This window comes from Chaetura pelagica, unplaced genomic scaffold (assembly GCF_000747805.2).
Source record: "Chaetura pelagica isolate M959 unplaced genomic scaffold, ChaPel_1.0 scaffold278, whole genome shotgun sequence".
NCBI lineage: Eukaryota > Metazoa > Chordata > Aves > Apodiformes > Apodidae > Chaetura > Chaetura pelagica.
Genome location: NW_009954497.1, coordinates 2471661 through 2493364, shown reverse-complemented (window position 1 = coordinate 2493364; position 21704 = coordinate 2471661). Strand labels below are relative to the sequence as shown.

Here is a 21704-nt window from a genome sequence, read left to right as displayed (position 1 = left end):
AACTGCTGCACACATCAGTAATTTAACCTTTTGGAGACATCTGAAAACTTTAAAAACTTAGGTTATCATATATATGAAACACACCAGCTTCTCTTAGCTCTGATGAATCTGGTTGTTCGAACTGGAAAGGTTTATCTTCAGACATTTCACGGACTTCTTCCTTCTCCGATTCTTGAAAATTGGCAGCGTCTTCAGTAGAAGAATTAGCTGGTTTAGCAGCTATAAAGATGACATCATCTTCAAAATCGCCAGGTGATTTTGCATCATGATACTCCAACGTAGTTTGGTCTGACCTAGCAGAGAAGTTACTGTTTTCATTGCTGACATCAATTTTCTCCAAGCCATCTCCAGGTATGCTTTCTGCAGACTCTTCCATTTCAGCACGATCATCCTCAGGATTTCTCAGAGTAAAAAGAGCTGTTTTATCTCTACTTTCAAACCAAGCACCCTCCACCACTCCATGATGATGCTCAGATGAAGCTCCGCATAGTGCTTTATCATCTTCTGTTACCTTAATTAAAAAAAAAAAAGTTTCCAATCAATTATCTGCATATACTTTTTGTCAAAGCAATAATAATAAAACAGAACAAACTACAATTTACAACTACCACCTTAAACACTACATTAGCTTTTTAAGCTGAGTGTGAAAAATTAATGACATTTTTAACTACTCATTGAGCTTCCATGACCTTGGAGAAGTAAGATGCAGTGGGTCTTGGAAGTGTCTGCTTATACTGACTATCATCTCAAGGCTGTTCACTGGGATCACTGCCATGTTTTCAAGAACCAAATTAAAACCTGCCATTCTGATTTGCAATTTCAAGTCTCAATAGAAGCTTTGGCAAACTTTGAGAAAACCAATAAAACAAATCACAGTCTATAAGGTCTTTAACTGTAAAAATCACTAACTACAGCCCAGCTTACCCCAGCAGTACATTTTGCATGTGAGTTCTCTTCTCTGAAAGATATTCTAGGTTCCTTTGCTCGTAGAGGAGGAGTAACTGATCGGCCTGGAGATGCAGAGGGAGTTGCCAGGGGTGTGGTGCGAAGGCTGGATCTGAGAATAGACTGAGGAGTAAACTCAGGAAAACCAGCAGATGTGGCCAAAACTTTAGCCCTCTAGGAAAAGAAATAAAACCATTTACTTTAAAACCAGTTAAATCTTCAAAACTGAAACCCTCACTTACCACAAGTGTTCGTTTAAATTACAAACCAAGTCTGTACCAGCAGAGAGGACAGAAGTTTGCCTCTGCACTGCTCTTTTTCCAAAGGCATGAAAACCTTAAGAATAAAAAAAACATGCTCTTCATGTTTCTAGCACTTTTTTTTTTTTAATGTCAACAGAAAATGCTGTATTTTCAAATTAATTTCCCGAAGAAACAAGGATATGGCATCTTGTTGACTGCTATTTTACCTCCCATCCCAGTAAGTTTTGCAATTTCTACACTGCTCTTCTAAAAGGCATGCAACAAAGGTCACCCTGGATACAGGGACGGAAAATACTGCCATGGAAAATGGCTTATTTTTTCACTAATTCATCAAGCTGGGCACTAGACTGTATCAAGTGTCACTGCTGTAAAATACCTACACGTCTTCATCCAGAAGTGTTTACTTCTTCTTACCTTAGCTCAAAATAGATTTCACAGTATCAAAAGGGTTTAAACGAGGATAATGGAACTAGCTTAATGATACAGATATAATTTAATAGTAAGAAAAAGGCTGTAATTCAGAAAGGTCGTAACTACTTTGTCCAACCTAGGCAAAGGCAAAAAGATCAGCACCAAGAAAACACAAGTGTTATTTCTGTTATATTCTGATAAGGGCTTGACAGCAGTGAACGGAAATACAGTTTAACACAAACAATAACTAATATTACTGCAAAAAAGCATCACTGAATTTGGCAGAGACTGTCATTCACTTGACTAAGAAACTGAAGCACATATGTCTTGCTTGTAGGTATGCAAGTCTAGCTATGCAGACATATTGAGCACTTTAAATAATGAGATGGTGAAGCTACAAATTGCATCTTTAAGTATCTAGGCATGGTGAAAAGTCCAATCTTCACTTATTTCTTTCCATGCAATAAAACCAGGTGTAATTCACAAAGCTATGGGACCACATGCATACCACAATTAAGGCAGAACTAAACTTTCCCTCTTCAAGACTGTTCCCAAACGCACTGCTTCCAAAAGAACTGTGTAGACAATAACCACACACATACTGACAACATTCCACAATTTGAATCCAACAGCATTTGCGATAAATACTTCGGCGCTTTCGTTTTAAACAAAGTTTACAGGCTTTTAGTTTGATTGGTTGTTACTGTTTTTTTTTAAATACAAACCTTAACCACTAGAGGAGTTTCTAGTAAATTCAACTCTGATGCTCCTGAAAAATTCTTTTGTGACATGGAACCATGCATATATGATTTTAGTGGGCTGGATGCCATGAATGAAGTAGAAGCTCTGCATGGTGACTGCCAGCCATTATCCTGCACAGAACATGAAGGAACAGGACGAACCACCAAATCCAGCAATCTGTTAAGACAAACAATTAAAATATGAAAATAGATACATGGAAAAAAATCATGCTGTGCTCAAGAAATCTTAGAAGAAACATAAGAAAACCATTAAATGAACACAAAATACAGGTAAACCTTCCCTGCTCAGGTGATGTTTCAGGCCCTCGAAAAAGTTACAGGCTTTTTCTGGTTTTTAATTAGTTCTTTACATTGCCTACTTTACTACTGCCTACTTAATTTCCCAAATCATTGTCTCTGAGGTGCAAGTAATCCAATTTTAAGTCACACAAGTGATGGAATTCTCATGCCAGAAGAAGACTCATCTACATTTCCACTGGGACCACTTAATTAGTTGTTTTCCTAAGTTCAGCTTTTCTTCAACAGATAAAAACTAAATGCAAACAGAACAATTTGAAAACACAGAAAGTGTTTTCAGAGCATACACACATACACGTATATGAGAAGCAAGAACCTTTTTGAAGTATTCATTCCATAGATCTACTATACCTGGAACATTTCCGTGAGAATTTTGTAACTGGTGTCCCAACAAATGCATCACACAACTCTGCATCAGGGAGAGGATGCCTTATAACTGGTGCCTCTGCAGTTCTAGGGCTAGAAATAAAAGGAAAACATAACTGACTTTCATCTCCCTGAATTCCAAAGTTTATTTGCCCAAACTAGCTGCAGCTAAATAACCAGACAGCTACCAGACTCTTTTCCACTCCCTACCATTCTGTCTATTTTTAAGTAAAAAAAAAAAAAAAAAGAGGCAGAAACTGGAAAGTGGTAAAATGCACAATTAAGCCTATCAAAATCCACACACCAATAATTTGATGGTCATCAGAGTTCTAGTTTCAACTATCATAAACACTGTCAATACATTTACTGTCATGTAAATGTGTATTTCCATAAATAAGATTATCATAGCAGACAACCTCCCTCTTCATATATTACTGATGATGCCTTGATTCTTAAATTCTATATTGAATACACAAAAAAGCCAAACAAAGCTTTATTCAGGTGCACCTTCCCTCCAAAACACCAACATAATCCGCATGGATTTTTTTCTTTCTCCAAGCACGTCACTCAAGACAAAACTTTGTTAGAAGGCTGCTTACCTATCATGTCGTGAGAAACTGGTTTTCTGCTCATTTCCTACCCATACTTCTCCGATTTTGGACAATACATTACTGATGAAAGTTGCTCTTGTATTCACATTTCCAGCATTAGCTTGTTTTGTTACTGTTGATAATGGCTTTGGTCTTGTGACTGTAAAGCAAAAGAGAAAAAATATCAGCTTTGTGTCTTCAAAGTGACGGTTAGTTTTTCATTGTATTCCCCCCTCCAAAAATTACCTTCTCTGAAGACTGACGAAGGCAAATGGTAAGGCTTGGCTCTCTCTGCAGCCAGCTTCCTTTGAACCCTAGGGAGGATCTTGCCATAGTGGTCTAATATAGAGTTTCTGGCAACTGCTCGCTCTTTAAAGCGAGGATCACAATTGTTCTGAAGAATGAGAAGTTTAAGGCAAAAAGATAACTCATTAAAAGCGGTTCACTGTACAGAACTATCTATGCTACATCTAGTTAGCGACTAAACTGCCTCTATGGATAGGGCAAAACACAGCCACTACACAGAACAGCAGCAAGTTCTACCCATCAGCACACACCGATTTCACCTGGCATCTTGAGCAAACTGAAAGCAAGACTAGAATAATAACAGAGCCTACAACTCAACTGTTCTGCCGCTCTGCAGAACCGTATTCTGATACACTTGTTACCACCTGCAGTTTTCAAATGGCTTAAAAACGCAGGCTTTCCCTGTTTCTTCCCGAAACACCAATGCCCAAGATGAATGAATATACATGACAACTGCAAATTACCTTTGACAAAATGATGTAAACATGAAAACAAGTAAGAAAAAGCTACCTACACCCACCATCTGACTGAATGAAAGATTTAATATGCAGGAATCAAAACTTCCAAAACCAGCTTATAAGTTTAATTCACTGGAAAACTACAGTTCCAGAAAACAGCAAATGCATCACAGACCCATAAGCAAAGTTCACTTGATATCAAATTTAATCTGGCTGTTTCAAGAAACAGAAGTGAGGTATGATTTCCTGCCATAAATGCAGTAAAATGAAAGTTGTGGAATTGCAGAGCATGCTATAACTTGAGGAAATAGTAAACAAAACAAACCACCAGGCAAGTTTCACCTGTGGATTGGCATCCAGACTGCTCTCAGCCAGAAAAATTGTGTGCAAGATGACATACAACATACTCTTCATTCCACAGAAAGCAGGGACACAAACAATTTCAATTATCTAAACCATAAATAGCACACATATGTGAATAACTGAATTATATGACTGACTGAGAGAAAAGACATTTATTTCTCAGATGCAAAGAAACTATTTTCAGTGGAGTCAACTATGGTCTGTAACATTTACTTTGTAACTTCAGCTACTAGCTTTGGAGTAGTAAAATACTGTTCAAATTCTAGGTTCAGCTGTAACTTAAAGTGTAAAAACTTACTCCTAGTACTCCTAATTCCTAGGATTTTAGTTGAGTACTACCAAAAAAACTTAAGTAATCTCTAACAGAAACTTGCACAGTCAACAGTTCTTTTAGGCTTACCATAAGATTAACCTTCATGGACTGATTCAACTGTAATGCTGGGATATAATTGGCACGTTGCAGATAGTGGACTAAAAGAAATTCATGATTCTGAACACCAGCACTGGTCTGTAAAAACTTCTCCAAACTCTCCTATGAGAAATGACACATTTCACAATTAATTATGGTTCTGGCTCTTCTCTTTTCAAAGAGAAAACTAAGATTTGCTCTTGACCACACTTACTTGTTCAGTGGCTGTGAAAGGCAGCTTCAGTAAGTCTTCCATTAGGCCCATCTCCTGACATGTTTCATACATGTGTTTTAATAGCTCTTCTACATTTAACTTAGTGGTGTGTTGATGCAACAGACCCCAAGCCTCCACCATGCACCTAAAATTAGAGATGTAAAGGAATATTAATAGCGTAACCAAAAATATGTTCCAAAGTTACTGTATTCAAAGTTTAAAGCAAATTCAGGGGATTGTGATTTGTATTCTTGTTTGCCACCTTTCACAGTATCCCAAAATGGTGGGATATATTTCTTTACCTGTTGGACAACAACACAGTGAGGAAAAGCTGCACTTCACTACTGCTTGACATTGATGGCTTCATCATCTGTATGTATCTGAGGGCTCGTCTATGCTCTCCTTGGCACATAAGGGATTGAATAATTCTGGTGTGTTGCCATGACACAGTCTTGACTGTAGCTGGATGAAAGAGCAGGGCCAGTGCATTCTGTAGAAGTTAGAGAACAGGCATATTACAACAGCTAAATACATGCAGGCAACAAAAATATTCAGAAGCTTTTTAAGAAAGGGTGAATGCACATTAAATAAACTTGTATGGCTAATTAAGTACATGATATAGGACATGCAAATAAAAGCTCCTAAGTAGCTGTACAAAAAAAATTCAGTTACACATACAGAAAAAAGCAAGTCTCTTTAACAGGAGTAAGTAATGCTTTTCTAGGTTATTCAAATCTCACTGCTTTTTATAAACACATTACTCAATAAGTTATTCTCCCAGACAAACATTATATTGACATAATGACAATCAAATAACTTTCAGCATCAGAAACAAATTAATTAGGTTCAGAAGCCACTTCTCCAGCCTTTCATCTCAAATCTTGCTGCTATGATTATAGTTTTAATAGTTCAAGTACCAACAACACTGATTTTGAGAAGTACTCAACTGATCTGCTGAAGACAATTTAAAGAGATGGCTTTAAAAATTCAAATATCAAGCATTATTAAAGTTGATTTCTTCTTTTTTGTAATCTATTTCCCATCACAGTAATTAAGAGAATTTGAAATCATCGTTATCACTGAAGATGTCACAGCAGTACTACGAAAAAGCCTCTAATGTTTTAGCGCCTGTTATTAGCTAAGTACCAAGTTTTTATAATCATTGTATAGATCACAACTTTGAACTGCAACAGATGTCCAACTAAATTGCACCATACTTACTTCATAATCATTGTGATCTAGAAGCCAAAAACCTTGAATTAGCTTAACAAGACCCCAGGGGATAGAAAAGGCAGTTGGGAAGGAGTCAATTGAAGTTTCTGTTTTATTTGGAACGGAATGCATGATATCCAGCAGCAAGTAAATTGTCTGATATCAAGTATCTAATTAAGGCTAATAAATTTGTAAGCTCAAAAATTTACACCACTAAATCCAGAAAAAATCCTAAGACTATAAAAGTGGTAGGAAGCAGAAAATACGCATGTACTGGTCTTGCTCTTTTAAGCTGTTGTACTTAAATACAGTAAGACCTTAGCAACAAAACGGCATTCTAAATAAATAACCAGAAACAGTCTTTGGTTTCCAAAAGGCATTCAGAAATGTTCACTTTAGATAACTTCCATTACAAACTCAGGCTCCCTTTTTTAGTCAGTGGAGCTACAAGTTGGACATTCAAACCACTTGAACTTCCAGTGCTCAATTATTAAAGCAAACAAATTGTACAGTTGTAATTTTTCCCCTCATTTGCAGAGTACATAAAACAATGTAAATTATGGTGTTGTTACAATACAACTCAGATGCAAATGATTATCAATGGATGTAAAACAGTAAGGGTTCAGTCACTGGCAGTGTCATTTTCTCCTTCTGACATGTTTATAGGGACAAATTCTAGTAAGACAGCCCTGGGGTACAAGTTTTTAAAACCCCTCACTCTCTATGCTCCCTTCTCACAATAGGCAACAAACAACAACAATTCTGTATATTTCAGCAGCCTAAAAATTAAGTTTCTCCCCAATGACTTTTATCCCTGTTTATTATTCCGTGTGCCTGCATTTTTAACAGAACAAAAGAAAGCACTGCTAGGTGTGCTGGAAAATCAATTATTTCAGCAAATATCAGGTATTGGTTAAGAAATCCTTCTGCTCTGAAGCAGCACGTTTTAGTGCACCATTCTAGCAAGTAGCCATTTGCTTCAGATATAGGTGCTTGAAAAAAATTAAAAACTGTGCCTAAATTATCAGAAAAACTAAAGGGTCATCTTATCTTTAAGGTATTTCTTAGTAAACCTGTTTCCTTATCTCAGAAAAGACTGCAACAAAACATGAAAAAAAATAAATCCACGGTACAAAGCAATAAAATAATGCTTCTTGTTACGACTTCACTCATAAACTGTTTTCACTTGCATTGTGATTGAAGCATGCATTAAAAAAACTGTTATTAAACATGCAGGTGAGAAACATGTAAGAACATTTATGTGCATCTACTAAAGGTGTAATAAAAATAACAAAAAAGGATACAATTGAATGTTTGTAGCTTTCTTCAATGCTTTCTAGCAAATAGAGATCCAGCAGTGCCTGAAATGAAAAATTAAATTTTTCCAATAAACTGTCTTTCATAAACCATTGCCTTTTGGGTGGGGTTTGGAGGGATTCTTGTTTGTTTTTTTTTTTAAATGAACTTAAGACTGACATGTAAACTAGCAGGTGGGTATTTTCCAGTTCCTCCTTCATCTCTCTGCCACAACTTCTCCACTTGATCTCCTAACTGGGAAACCATTCCATCAATCATCAAGCAGTCAGAATCCCATTTTCCTCTGGAACAAAAGGTAGGAAGAATTTGGACAGAGTAAAACACTAATTCCAGCCTCTCAGTGTAACAGATGTTCTCCAGTAAAAAAAATAATAATAAAAAAAAAAAAAGGCTGCCATGAATGAAAGTAACAAACACAAAAAGGCATGATTATGACTTGGAATAGCCGTGAAAGAAATTTACTAAGGGAAAAGTTGAAATGAACTCTTAGCTTTCAGGTTTTCTTTTTTGTTGTATTACTTGTAGTACAATGCAGGGGGACACATAATTAACTGCCAGAAATAACCACTGTCTAAGAGAGGAAACGAGCCCAGAACCATTCTCTAACACAAATCTAACGCCTCAAATTAGAGGGTTCCAACACACAGCTGTGAGACAATATAATGGAAATTTCAGATTTTCTTCTCAGCAACTCACTTCTGTTACTGAAAAAGTTAACTTTCAGTAAGCTGAGCATACAGGTAAATTTTAGTATCCTCTTAAGCAATATGTACATTTCTATACAAATATTGTTACAATTAGAAATAGCTGAACTTTTAAAAATTATGCTCTTCAAAAGTCCACCAATGTCCTCTGCTGACTGTGATGCTACTCTTTAATTTCCTGAAGATAAAAAGCAGGAATAGCACACTAGATGCTGTATTCCTTAAAAGAACACATGAGCCTGTAAGTTACTTGACTAGCAAGGTAAAGAAGATAAACTTCATAGTCAATACTTAATATACTGAAGTTCCACCTTAACCCATCTTGCAACACCTTGTTCACGGTGCCATAGCCTAAGCTTCTTTAGGTCTTTATTTAGTTTTCAGCATAATTTCCAAAGAAAAACCTAGTAGCACCTAACCCAAGGCATACCACTTATATGCTAGTAAGACTGTCCAGGAAAGAGTTTACATTAGGAAGTGACTTCTACACAATAGCCAGTGGACTGCTAGGTGTGCCAACTGCAACTCTGACTATTTTACCAAATTACACAAATGTACCTGCGAGTAGGAGATTTAGGCCAATAAAAATATTACCATCTGTAACTAGTCAACAAAAGGAATGCAGTGGATTTCTTTTAACTTGCTTTCTTCTGTATCCAAAACAATTGTTCTGCTCACACCATTGTTTGCTGAACTGGAGACGACTGATCCTACCTGAATCACATGGTCTTTTTCAGAAGTAACAAATTATATGGATTAGCCAATGAATTACGTACGCCACCAAAAAAATTACAATATCAACAAATGGTCCTAAGCAGAGGTACACATCAATATTTTAACACAGGAAAATAACCTCTGAGCTCAACAGAATACATGCATCACTGAGGTAAAGAGTACTGCCAGCAAATGCGTTCAGCACAGCAAATACAAGTCTTAATAAAAAATCCATTCACTTCCACTTCTGAATTGGCAGTGGAGATGTTTTAGAGCTTTCCCATAGGGCTCACCTTGATAAATGCTCAAGTTTCTTTCGATGACTAGTATAGTAGCCCTGAATCAGAGGAAAATTGTAGAACGGTCTAGACAAATGTATGCTGTCGTCTACAGGCAATAAAATAAAAACAAGTTAAAGAAGTAGCAACACATTTTTAAACAAAAGTTTTTGACTAAAAAGACAGAAGATCATACAAACAAAGCCAATCCTGTTTTTGCTTTTGATAAAATAAATGCAAGACACAAGACAACTCCTTCTTGTCTCAAGTGCCATTTCAAGTTTACAGTTGCAGCATTCTAAAGGTGTCATGTAAGCTGAAGTTCACTATAAAGAAAACAATTCTCAAAAGGAATGGGCTTTTTTGAACATGTCATGTGAGCATTTGTAAGACAATCAAGGCTGACAATAGAATTTATAATCCATTCTTTTAAAGAAGTATTTCCAAAGCATGTTTTTTCCTCAAGCAATTAACTAAAAAGTTTAAAATATGCAGGTAATGATTCTGAAAAAAACAAGCATTCCAGTATTGGCTTTTTACGAGTTATTTGTTTAAAATTCTATATATTTCAAGAAGTGGACATAACAAACTCCCTGAAGTCAGAGGCTTATTGACATTTCTAAAAAAGAAAACATTACCCAGGAAAGAAACTGGTTGTGCTCTACTCCACCATGCATTTGAAAAAAACTACAGTCTCAGTTTAAGCAACTGGACTTCAGCATCCCCTGCTGCTGAACTAACACAAGTTGTTATTGATGAAACATTTACAAAAGCATGGCCAAGAATGTGTTCAGAGGAATCGCTTACTGGATAATTTCCTTATTAGAAATACATTGAAATTTAGGCTTACCTAAACCCTCTGGAAGGAGACTGGAGCGACAGAACCAAATGACCACTTGTGCATACAAAGAAATTAGGCCAGTTACCACCTGCTTGTTCATCAAGTTTGTAAAACCTGAAAAAAGGTGTAAAATTTTTGTTATGCAGTTCCTTTCATTTTTACAGAACTCCCTTCATCACACTAAGCAGAAAGTATAAAAATATCAAAGCAGAAATCTTTTAATTTCAGTCTTTTCATTTTCTATTCTGTAACATTTTCTTACTTTAAGAAAAAAAAAATCAACACCGTCAAAAGGGAAAAAAAAACAACTCAAACCTGAAAAGAACCAGATTCACTACAGATTAAAATAAAAAGAAGTCTGGACTACTAAATACACTCATTAATACAAGACGTGTTTTTCACATGGCAGGTTTTTACTACAGCAAAGGGATACTATTTTTTTTTTTATTTATCAATATATCAAGAACAACTTAACAGTATAAAAAGCTAGAGAAACTCAAGTAGCTTACTTTACAAGTTACTCATTTATGTGTCCTCTCTACTTTTTAGCAGTTTTCAATACAATATTTGCGCACAACTATAAATTGCTAGCTAAGAATTCAAAATAATCCTTTACAGCATTCCCACATTCAGCTGCTGCAACTTCAACCCAGATGCCTACCCAGTTCTTGGGGAAGGTGGCTTCCCCTACCCACCTGCATGAATCCAACAACAAACCATTTCCCAGAACTCAATGTATACTAAGTGGGAGTCACAAGTTCTCAGATGTAAGCCCCTTGTCCCAGCAAAACCTGTCTTCCAACCACCAAAACCAACAAAATAAAAATGGTGCCACAGTTACAACCCAACCTTAATTCCAAATGTTAATAAAATATACCAAAGAGACAAAGTATTATTTTTACAAACCTCTTTCAGTAAGCTCTTGTGCTTCTGCTAGAAAACAGTTTAAGACTGTGCTGAGGTTGCTCAAAAGCAACTGGCAGTGCTGAAGAGACTGTAATGTCTGTGGATCAATGAAGTTGCAAGAGCCATCGAACAGCGCAACACCTTTCCAAGGATAAATATTCAATCATTAGCTGGCAGAGCCATCTCAGACTTTCAAAGCACATTTAAAGAACTGCATGCAGTACCATATACCGACATATTACTGAACAAGCTCAGTTGGAAATAATTATTTTATACTTGCAGAATGACTACATGAGTACTCACATATCTGGTCAAATTCATCTTTTGTACAGATCACTTTGTTCCACGTCCACTCCAGAACAAACCGTAGATTAGCAGCAGAACTTGGCTGCTCTTTAAAAAAACAAGAAAAAATAAATGAATCAATAGTTTAAAACTAAAATTAATGTAACAACAAAGCAACTTAAGAAGGGTTACCTTCAGATATCCAGTGTTTGATGAATCCAGTCAGAAGTTCTAAAGAACCTGTCCGGACAGCAGCTGACAATATTGCTTCTAACTGCTCCTCCTAAACATAACAGACGAAATAAAACTAGAATCTTTCAAACTTTCAATATCCAAACCATCAACAGTAAGTATTTGTTTCTAACTACATACCCATTCAGACATCACAAAGTCAATTAGTACATACACAACTAATCCCACATTCCTAATTCTAGCCAGAGGCTGCTTCTTGATTTGAGGAACACCTTAACTTTTACTCTGACAATTCAACTTCCTGAAGGCTAATGTCTCTGCATTAGAGTTTTAATTTACTGAGCTCCAGTCAATTGTTTTCAGTAACATCCTCTGCTAATACTCGTTACACAGTTTGTGCAGAGAAGTTCACCATCAGGAATGCATGAAGGGGACAGAAAGGTCAAACAGCTTGCTGGACTATGAAGACATGAAGCAGTTCTGACACCCAAAAACATTAACTTATACTTTTTAAAAATTACACAAGTGAAGCATTTAAATTCTAATAGGTTTACATTTCAGGCTGTTCAAATACTGTATCATAATGTAGTGGTGGTAATCCTTAAGAAGGATAACGCACAGGCATGCACAGACATGCAATATGAAGTAGTAGCTTATTTTAGAGGGGGTTCTGATACTTCTTTTCAGGCAAAATGATCCTTCATAAAATTTTACATTTTTCTTTTGGTTGTTTTTTTAAAATACATTCAAAAGTATCTTTCCCTTCTAGGCAAGATCATTACATTCAAAGCAATTTCTACACATTAGAATACATGTGTCATGGTTTCCATCTTCTCCTGAAAACTGACTTCAGACAACAATACCAACTACTACTTATCTTGGCAAATAACTCCAAACCAAGCTTCTTCACCATCCTTCTGAAATTTGTCTTCTTAGCATTCAAAAGAAACCACTGCTCAGATGCATAACATGCCTCAGAGTAGTAAGAGTCACAATTCAATAAAGGTTACTAAAAATGTTCTTGATTGCTCCAATTATTTCCATACAGGAGTTGACATCAGAGCACTTAATTTGAATCTAAGAGTCTACATCACTCCTGCAAAATAAACTGTCTATGGACTAGGTTAGTTTGCCAAGAAATCTAGCTACCACACTGTGAGAAAGTGTTTTTGGCCTAAAACACTTCCAAAATCTGGGGAAGAATCCAGTAGGCAGGAAGGTGAGGGCAACATGAAGACTGGTCTGCCCTTCCTACTAATTGCTCCACTGTATGAGGGCTAGCTAGTCATCATTTAGCTTAGGTCCTGCCAGGCTGAACATGGGCTGTTCATCACAAAGGCTCCAATTCTCATGAAACTCTTCAGATAAAAGAGAAAGGTTGGTGCACTGCAAATGGAAATCCTATGACAGAGGGAGGGGAAGTCACTATGGTGGGATAAAGGAGATAAAAGGTAGCAGGTGTCATGAGATAATGGGGATTAAGGTGTTGCAGCAACAGAAGGGCAGTTGAAGATCAGTAGATCAGACTACTGTAGCACACTGGAGAGGCTGCAGAAAAGCCTAGTGATGAAGGGAAAATGAGGGGAAGTAGTGATGAAACTGTGAGGTAGAGTTGACAACAGCAATTGTTTACCAAAGCCACTTCCTGGCAAGTGATCCCAGTCAAACTCAGTAGTTTGGATCTAAGAACACTATTACACTATTCTGCTAGCTGAAGTCAACACCTGCATTTCAATGCAACTTGTAATAATACGAAAATCAGATTATCATGTCTTGTACCCTCTACAGACCCATCACATAAGATGGCTTAATTTTCTCCTTGATTGCCTGGTATGCACTCACCTGACTCAAACTGGATGCCTGGACATCAAGTAGTCTTGGAGACAGCAAGCCAGCTACAAGACACCTATTGTAGCTATCATGAATGGCTTCACGTATTGAAGGACCAGATTTCTTCAAAAAATTCAAGGTCTGAAACATCCATCAAAAACTACAGATTAAGATGGCATTATTATTCAGTCACTATGGTTCCGGATAATCACTAAGAAAAATAACCCACATGCTCACTTAAACTGTCAGCAAACTGGCACCAGGAGTATGCTTTAGGTTAACAATTTGAGTAAGCATTACTCTGCAGAGCCTTAAAGAGGGCAGCCAAGCTAACAGTTAAAAGTCTATTTTAAAAAACCAAACCTGAAACAGTTAAAGTTTGTTTTAAAAAAATCTGAAAAACAAAGTCTCAGCCCTTGCAATGCTTAATTGTTTGCTAGCTTCTCTGTCAATGCACAGGCCTTTATTTTCCCCTGAACACTGATATAAAATACACTCTACATAAGCTGACGCAAAACTTTAAATCACAACTTGAAAGACCTTTTCTATGCTTATATGCTGATATGGGAAAGATTTAGTGAGCTGAAATCCAATTAAAAATTATTTTTCACAATCTGTGCAGTGGCTCAGATCTGGCCAAGTCTGGGAAAAAAACTCTGTTCATTTGTTCTCAAATAGTTAAATAATTTTTCTTTTTCTCCATTCTTTTTTGAGTTAATCAGAGATGAAATTCCTGACTCATGATGATGCAGAGTGTTTGACTGATGGTAACAAAGAAGTAATAGCTTTCCCCAACTTCCACAACATTTTTGTTCTTGCTCCTAGAGCAACACTGTATTACTTTCTAGACATTCACTCCCTCATCATGCTTCAACAAAAGGCAATGGCAGTTTTACAGTCCCAGGAGTGGACCTAAGACATTAACATGTAAAAAAAACTGGCAGCATACAATTGCAATTATGCATGTGGACAGGCAGGATGAGCATAAACCCATCTCTGACACTCAAACAATGCAACAGAAAACTCAGAAAAGATACATCTCTTGACATTCTCAACAGAGATACAGTAAAAGATCACCTCCTTCTGGAAGCCGTTGCACGTCATATGAACAACTCCAGAGTTCAGCAAGCACGTACCATCTGCAGAAACAATGAGTATTTGACAACCTTCTATACTCTCACAGTTATGCTATGACCAGTTTACGTTTATTAAATAGTACTAATTGGAAAGATATAACTGAGTACTCATTTTCTTCATCAGATCACTTACAACTTAAAAAAAAAAGAAATAAATTATTGTGTGTAGAAATTTTATCTCTAAGTGTTATCGAGGTGCTATGCTTTGAAATTCAGTTCAAAGTAATTTCATTTAATAAATCATCACCACTTCACAGGCTACATTACAAAAGCACAAGAATGCAAAATTCTTCAGACCAACAGGTACGTCTCACAATATTAAATATTTTGTTAGTACAACATAATGACTTGGGTTTGTGGGGGTTTGGAGGTTTTTCTGTTTGGTTTGGGTTCTGACTTACAAACAATTAACAGAATAACCAATAATGGCATTTGACCTTGATTTAAGCATAGCACTATTAAAAGCTATGTAATACTTACCAAAATTATAGGTGCTTGGATTAAAAAACTGCTCAGGTGGGGGATAAGAAGGAGGAACTCCCCGACTTAGACTCCGCTCATGTACCAGAATGTCCAAAATGAGATTTGGAGAAGTCATGCTTATTACAGTATCCAGTGACCACAATGCAAAATAGGAGCAATCATGAAGGAATTCTTCAGGCCTTAAAGAAAACAAGTGCATAAGCTAAACACCAATTTTCAAATTAATTCTTTGTAGGGTTATTGAAAACAACTTAATGAAAATTTACCTGAGTGAATCTGGCATTTGAGCATGATACCAGCGATTAATGTCAAATACACCCAAATAAGTAGATGGTTTTCCCTGACCATATGTATTCACTTGCCAACTGAAGACTGACACACTGGTTTCAGGAGATACCACTGTAAAAGACAAGACATGGTTTCTTATTTGTAAAAAATACGATATATCTGATATTTTTAACACACCACTTTCTATTTTGGCTTAATTCTGTTGTATCACTCATAAAACACAACATTTACTAAGAATAATTTAAAAGATTTAGGGAATAGCAAACATGTCTAAACAGGTTTCAGACATACTGTCCCTTTTTCTGTTCAAATTGTATCAGTTCAAAGCTAAAGACACATTTGTTTGCTACTTAAGCTCTCCATACATTGAGTTTAACAAGACTTTTAGCTAGATGAACAGTTCACTTAAGAAAATATACTAGGGACACATACATTGCTACTTTCAGAAAGTATGCAAATAATTATCACACACACTTGTATCACTCTGCTGGCATTATTTATTTCCAGATTTTACTCTATTACAAGTTTCAAGAACAGCTCCTTTCCAGGATATTCAGAATGAAAGAGCACAATTATCACACAGAATTAATTAAAAAACCCACCAAACAGGAAACTGGAATTATGATTTTAACATAAAACATTCACAACGTTATACTTCAGTTCTCTTAGTAAGCAGGACAGTCTGTCTTCTCAAGGGACAATGCATTCTCTAGCTGTAAGCAAAGTATGTGGTATATAATTTACCTTAAGAGAGTAAGGAAGAAGACAGTTAGTTTGCCAAAATGTTTCTCTGTTGAATTCATTATTACCCTTTAGGGATCCTCACACACTTTACTATGTTTCATTTTGAGCTTCTGTGCTATTTCAGTTTTGTTAGCTGCTGAAACTGCCTTTGAAGATATCAATTATTCCAATCATTCTGAAGACAGCTTCATTGCTAGCCTCAACCCACACCCAACTGACTTTCATGTGTAACTAAAACTTAACTTGAACAGATTCTAAAAAAAGCTAATTCAAAACTATCATAAAAATTACTGGTATCTCTCCATGTCTCATACTTCATAAAAAGGAGACAGAACTGTTCTTTTTGTTGTTTTGATTTTAGGGTGGTTTTGGTTTTTTGTTGGATTTTATTTGGCAGATGGGTTTTGTTTGGTGGGTTTTCATAAAGCACTCTCCACAGAAACATGAAGTGGAGAAAATCCAAAGGTGCTTTTATTAGATTTTGACACAGTGCTTATAGAGGATAGCACAGAAAAAGAGATGGAAGTTATCACTTTGAACTATCTTGAAACTAATAAACAGAAATATCCTAAAAAGATCATGCAAGTCTTTTCTTTGTAACATCAAATGTAAGTTAAGACCAGTAGGAAGAGAGGGAAGGTGAAAAACAGCCAGCTATAAGAGGAAGGTCAAAACAACCAGCTATGGAAGTTACCACTGCAGCAGGCTCAAAGATAAGGTCAGAGCATAAATGAGTTTGTAAACCCAGATATACATATTTAATTTTTGAAAGATAATGAAAGACACCATACGAGTTTTAACTGTGTAGGTGGACAAGAGAACTACTGCTTTAAGAAGCTGTATGTGTAGGAACCTAAAAATGGACAGGCAGATCATAGACAATCATTTAGGTTGGAAAAATCCTTAAGATCGTCAAATCCAACCATAAACCTAGCACACCACCAATCCCACCACTAAATTACTTGGCCTTCTTGAATCTCGTACCGTTTGCCGCAGCCCACCAATCCAGCCTTTCCAGACTTCTCTGTAGAGGCTTCCTACCCTCAGGCAGATCAACACTCCCACCAAACTTGGTGTCATCTGCGGACTTACTGAGGGTGCACTCAACCCCCTGTCCAGATTAATGAATAAACAGAACTGGCCCAAATACTTAGCTCTGGGGAACACCACTTGTGACCAGCCACTAGCTGGATGCAGATGCAGGCTAAGTTTGAAAGGAAAAAACATGTGCAGGTAACATCCTTAAGCAACAGAGAGAATGATCTTATTGTTCAAAGACAATAGGTGAAGGAATAAAATTACTGACCAGCATTATATAGATGACCCCAGCATACATTCCTACAGCATGTCAGCAAGCATAAAATAAAACCTAATTTCTCCTTCAAAGAGGTCCCATATAAATTAAGCACCTAATTTTTCTTTTTAAATACTCCAAACAATCTAGACTACAGAGACACTGGAGACTTTCAGAACAGCATCCATTGTCAGATTCTAAAACCATCAATTTTAGAATAATCAATCACAGACTTCCGAACAAACCTTCATTTAGGCTGTCTTCTCTGTCAACATGGTTGCGGAATTTTTCTACAGTCTGACAGCTAAGTAATTTGGTATTTCTCGTCTGTCCTCTCAAGGGAAAGATTCCACTCGTGAGATCTAAACTGTACCTTTCGTCACAGTATTCCAAACCCTGGGGAAAAAATAAAAGAAGACACAAAATGTCATTTTGAGATAAAAACATGTTATACCTAAAAATGAAAGAAAGCATGTATCTAATATAATATGCATGTTACATGGTGTATTTCCCATGAGCTAATTCCTGATGGCAAATACAAACCAAATCTGATGTGCAAGAGAATTAAATGTCAAACTGCAATGGGTAAGTCTGGCTGGAAAGGCTTTGCATATTTCCAAAATATAGCATTTCCCTAACATTATTCATATGTAAACATGTTTTGTAGAATTCCTTGCCATATCAAGGTTTCTTTACAAACCTAAATAGACCTATCCCTACAAAGGGATACCTGAAATAATGCAACACATACACAAACAAAGCTATTTGCTCCATGTCCTGACTAAAGAACCAATGAAGTCAGAGAAGTCATGGCATTACAGCAGCTAAAGCTTGAGAGGTATTACCTATAGGCACACCATGTAAGCTCATATCAGGTCCTCCTCTAATCTTGGCAGATACTAATGAAATATCCCTCAGTTCCTTCACCAAGCACAGCCAACAGCAAAAGAGGAAAATAGAGATGACATGGAATGCATTTGGACAATGCATCTAGGATAACAAATTGCTCAAAGTAAACTACGTGGAGATACACAGAAACCCTGGCAGCACTGCATTCAAGCTCTGGCATCACTGTTCCCTAAGTAAGCATTAGCTGAAATACTGTCTTTCTAAATACAGCAGTCATTCAAGCTGTTCACCATACAACACATGAATGTGTTGATTGTTACTCTGCAATGGGGAAAAAAAAAAAACAACAAATCAACAAGAAAAACCAAACAAACTAACAAAAAAAAATAAATGTAAAAAGTATATATCACAAGTTTCCTAAACTTTCAGAGCTCTAAAATGAACCGACATGAAACAGCACATTCTCATAAGATCTCATACAATACATTTAAATCACCTAATCAGCAATTTTTTTTCAGTATATTTTAAAGTTTCCACTCTGGGGCAAGCAAATCTAAGTTAAGGAACTTCACTGTATGGAAGACATGAAGTAGTGACTTGTAGTAAAACATTAGTACTAAAATGTTAAGAAAGTTTTCCAATGAGATGAACTGATCAAACTCCAAAATGAAACTAGAAACTGTATCTCATTAACATGGATCAACAGTAGATTCCTCCTTCTTTACAACCTTTTTTTTTTCCCCCAAACAAGCACACAGTACAAGATATTGAGTTTCCCACTAAGACTGTAACTAAAAAAAACCTTAGACAAAAAAGGATACAGCAAAGCAGAAGTTCAAAAGTGAAACTGGAGAAACATTAAAGAAACTTTTTCCCATCAACCTGCCAAAGTGCTTAGAGAACTTCTAGAGATGCAGCAGTGAACTCAACTAGGGAGCTCTGTTCCTCTAGAGCATGATATATTTATGTTTCATCTTTTCACATCCATGCAGCATGTCTTACCTCATACAGGACCTGTCCTGATGCCAAACGTTTTCTGTCACCAAATGCTAACTGCAACAGATGTAAACTCACAACATCACCTTCACTGAAAAAGATTTAAAGCATGGAATTTTATTATAAAGCTCCTTTATAGTCCTCACTATCATTTCATCAGACGTAGACTGATGTTTTCTTAATAGCAATCACTTGCTGAAATAACAAAAAAAAATCAACACTTCCCAAAACATGGTAATTCCACATTCTGATTTGACTTATTAGACAAGCAAGAGACCATTGACTTTTCTGCTGAAGAGTGATTGTTCTCTGCCAAGTGAGCTCAACTGGCTCACTAAGGCTTCAAAGACTGCTCAAGCTGGTAGAAGGTCCCCTCCTTTAGGGAGCGCAGCCTGTTGTATCAGCACATTTAGTGTTCGAGATCTGCAGCCACAACTACTTTTAGGATATTTTAATATTCTGGTGCAAACATCAAACAGATCATAAAGCAATCATCAAGAAACAACCAAGATTATTTCAGAATGCAAGTACAAATACAGAGCCACCTGCTGCTGCTTTGCCTTCTTTCAGAAGGTAGGAACTAGCAGGTCCTTCTGCACTTGAAAGAATCCCCTGCACAACTAAATAAAATAAGTTTGTATGTATCAACTGTATGTGAACACATATTTTAAAAATTTAGTGGCTTATAGTAAGTTTTTATTCACCTTTCTTGTGTAGACTGAACAGCCCACAAGTAGCAACAATTGCGAGGATCATTCTCAGGCTCTTGAAAAGTCACAGCATAAACAGGAATTCTTCCTCCTTCTAGCTGAGAGTGATGTCTACGGGTTTAAAGAAAAAAAAAAAAAAAAAAGAAAAAAAAGAAAAAAGGTGAGCCTCCTGGTCCTAATAGCTTGTAGAAGGGAAATAGCATCTTCTGAGAAAAAAACTCCTTACATGCTTATCCTCAAAGTAGAGAAGATCATACCTCCATTTCAAACACATGAGTCAAGGAAGCAACTACTTTTTATGCAAGTCAAGAAGCAAGAAAATCACTGTCCCAACAAATGCAATAATAATGCAGTTTGTGTCTTCCTCTGCCTCAGGACAGTACATAAACGATTTCTTCAGCTGCCAGATAAAAGATTCTTGCTATTGTTGTAGCAATCTTCAATAATGAACTTAAAATGCATATCTTCTGAACAAATTTAAAACACCACCAAACAGAAGTAGTTGCTCATTCCTCCACTTGGAGTATGTAAAGCATTTTTCTTTCAGACTTACAAACATTATTTGCACCTCCACACAATCTAGTCTTGCCACCTAATTATTCCTCCACTGTCTCTGTATGCATCCCATTGCTTCTAGTCAGTCACTGCAGATTTGCTCAAGTTAATCGCTATCTAAAATTGGTCAAATATCTCAAGTCAGGCTGCTCTTTGGCAGATAAAAAATAATCTCTTAATTTTGCTGTTGTTATAAATTTACATGTGCCTTATTCTCATCTCGAAGTGTTCCAAGCAAACTTGCAATCACGTGCATCGCTTCCTTGGAATGGGTTCATCTCTATTTTGGCCAAGGCTGAAATGTAGGAAAGAATACATTTTCTGGCTACTTTAATCCAGGACACTTTAAATAATACTATCACCTAAATCACATTAGATTAACATATTTAAGCCTTTCAATGTATGCCCTAATTGCAAGAATTGGTTCTAAAAAATAATTTATAGAATTTGATTTATCAAAATACACACATTTCCTGGTTTCAGTGAATACTACTGATAGAACAAACTGCCTTACAATAATCAGCTCTATCACATCCTAACTGCTTGACACAATCCAAAGAAGCATGCCTTCCACAATTCCTCAACCCACTGATAAAATAAGGAAAACAATCCAAGTCCTCTGGGGAGAAGGTGGGCTACTTACTCCATGCATGACCTAATCATTATAACAGAAGAGGATTTCTAAAAGTTCCATTACTCAAAATTTCCAAGCTGAAAAAGCTCTTTAAATTAACATGCTTCCTTAAGTCAAAAAGTGAGACCCCGGCACTCCCAGGCAGGGCCAAATGTAAAGCCCTATACTTACTCCCTCTTCAAAGTTTTCATATTCCATAGTGACAGGTAGCCATCTGAACAACCTACAACAAGCTGATTGCTTCTGCTTATGTAGCTCAGGGTTGATATTGCTGTTCCTGAAGGACTTTGTAATTGAAAACAAAGATGTCTCCCTTCTCTGGTCACAGTTTCTCTTCTTTGAGGAACTTCAGC

At 36.6% G+C, this 21704-nt stretch overlaps 1 protein-coding gene across 1 annotated transcript in view; it reads right to left on the bottom strand.

Annotated features, from left to right (window-relative positions):
* The window catches only part of AHCTF1 (AT hook containing transcription factor 1), a 36012-nt gene that overhangs the window by 10235 nt on the left and 4073 nt on the right, over window positions 1–21704 (bottom strand). Inside the window, exons 5-29 of the mRNA XM_010004610.1 lie at window positions 21523–21704; window positions 20157–20273; window positions 19459–19543; window positions 17853–18003; window positions 15548–15680; window positions 15279–15460; window positions 14740–14801; window positions 13675–13803; window positions 11833–11923; window positions 11659–11748; window positions 11356–11496; window positions 10459–10563; window positions 9624–9717; window positions 8072–8195; window positions 7900–7956; window positions 6605–6751; window positions 5686–5873; window positions 5384–5528; window positions 5161–5292; window positions 3880–4027; window positions 3643–3793; window positions 3029–3136; window positions 2345–2537; window positions 925–1119; window positions 85–511 (exon numbers count right to left, since the gene is read on the bottom strand). The exon at window positions 21523–21704 is cut by the window's right edge and continues 1 nt beyond it. Of these exons, the coding sequence (XP_010002912.1) occupies window positions 85–511; window positions 925–1119; window positions 2345–2537; window positions 3029–3136; window positions 3643–3793; window positions 3880–4027; window positions 5161–5292; window positions 5384–5528; window positions 5686–5873; window positions 6605–6751; window positions 7900–7956; window positions 8072–8195; window positions 9624–9717; window positions 10459–10563; window positions 11356–11496; window positions 11659–11748; window positions 11833–11923; window positions 13675–13803; window positions 14740–14801; window positions 15279–15460; window positions 15548–15680; window positions 17853–18003; window positions 19459–19543; window positions 20157–20273; window positions 21523–21704 (3577 nt within the window). The remainder of the gene's footprint in view (window positions 1–84; window positions 512–924; window positions 1120–2344; window positions 2538–3028; window positions 3137–3642; window positions 3794–3879; window positions 4028–5160; window positions 5293–5383; window positions 5529–5685; window positions 5874–6604; window positions 6752–7899; window positions 7957–8071; window positions 8196–9623; window positions 9718–10458; window positions 10564–11355; window positions 11497–11658; window positions 11749–11832; window positions 11924–13674; window positions 13804–14739; window positions 14802–15278; window positions 15461–15547; window positions 15681–17852; window positions 18004–19458; window positions 19544–20156; window positions 20274–21522) is intronic.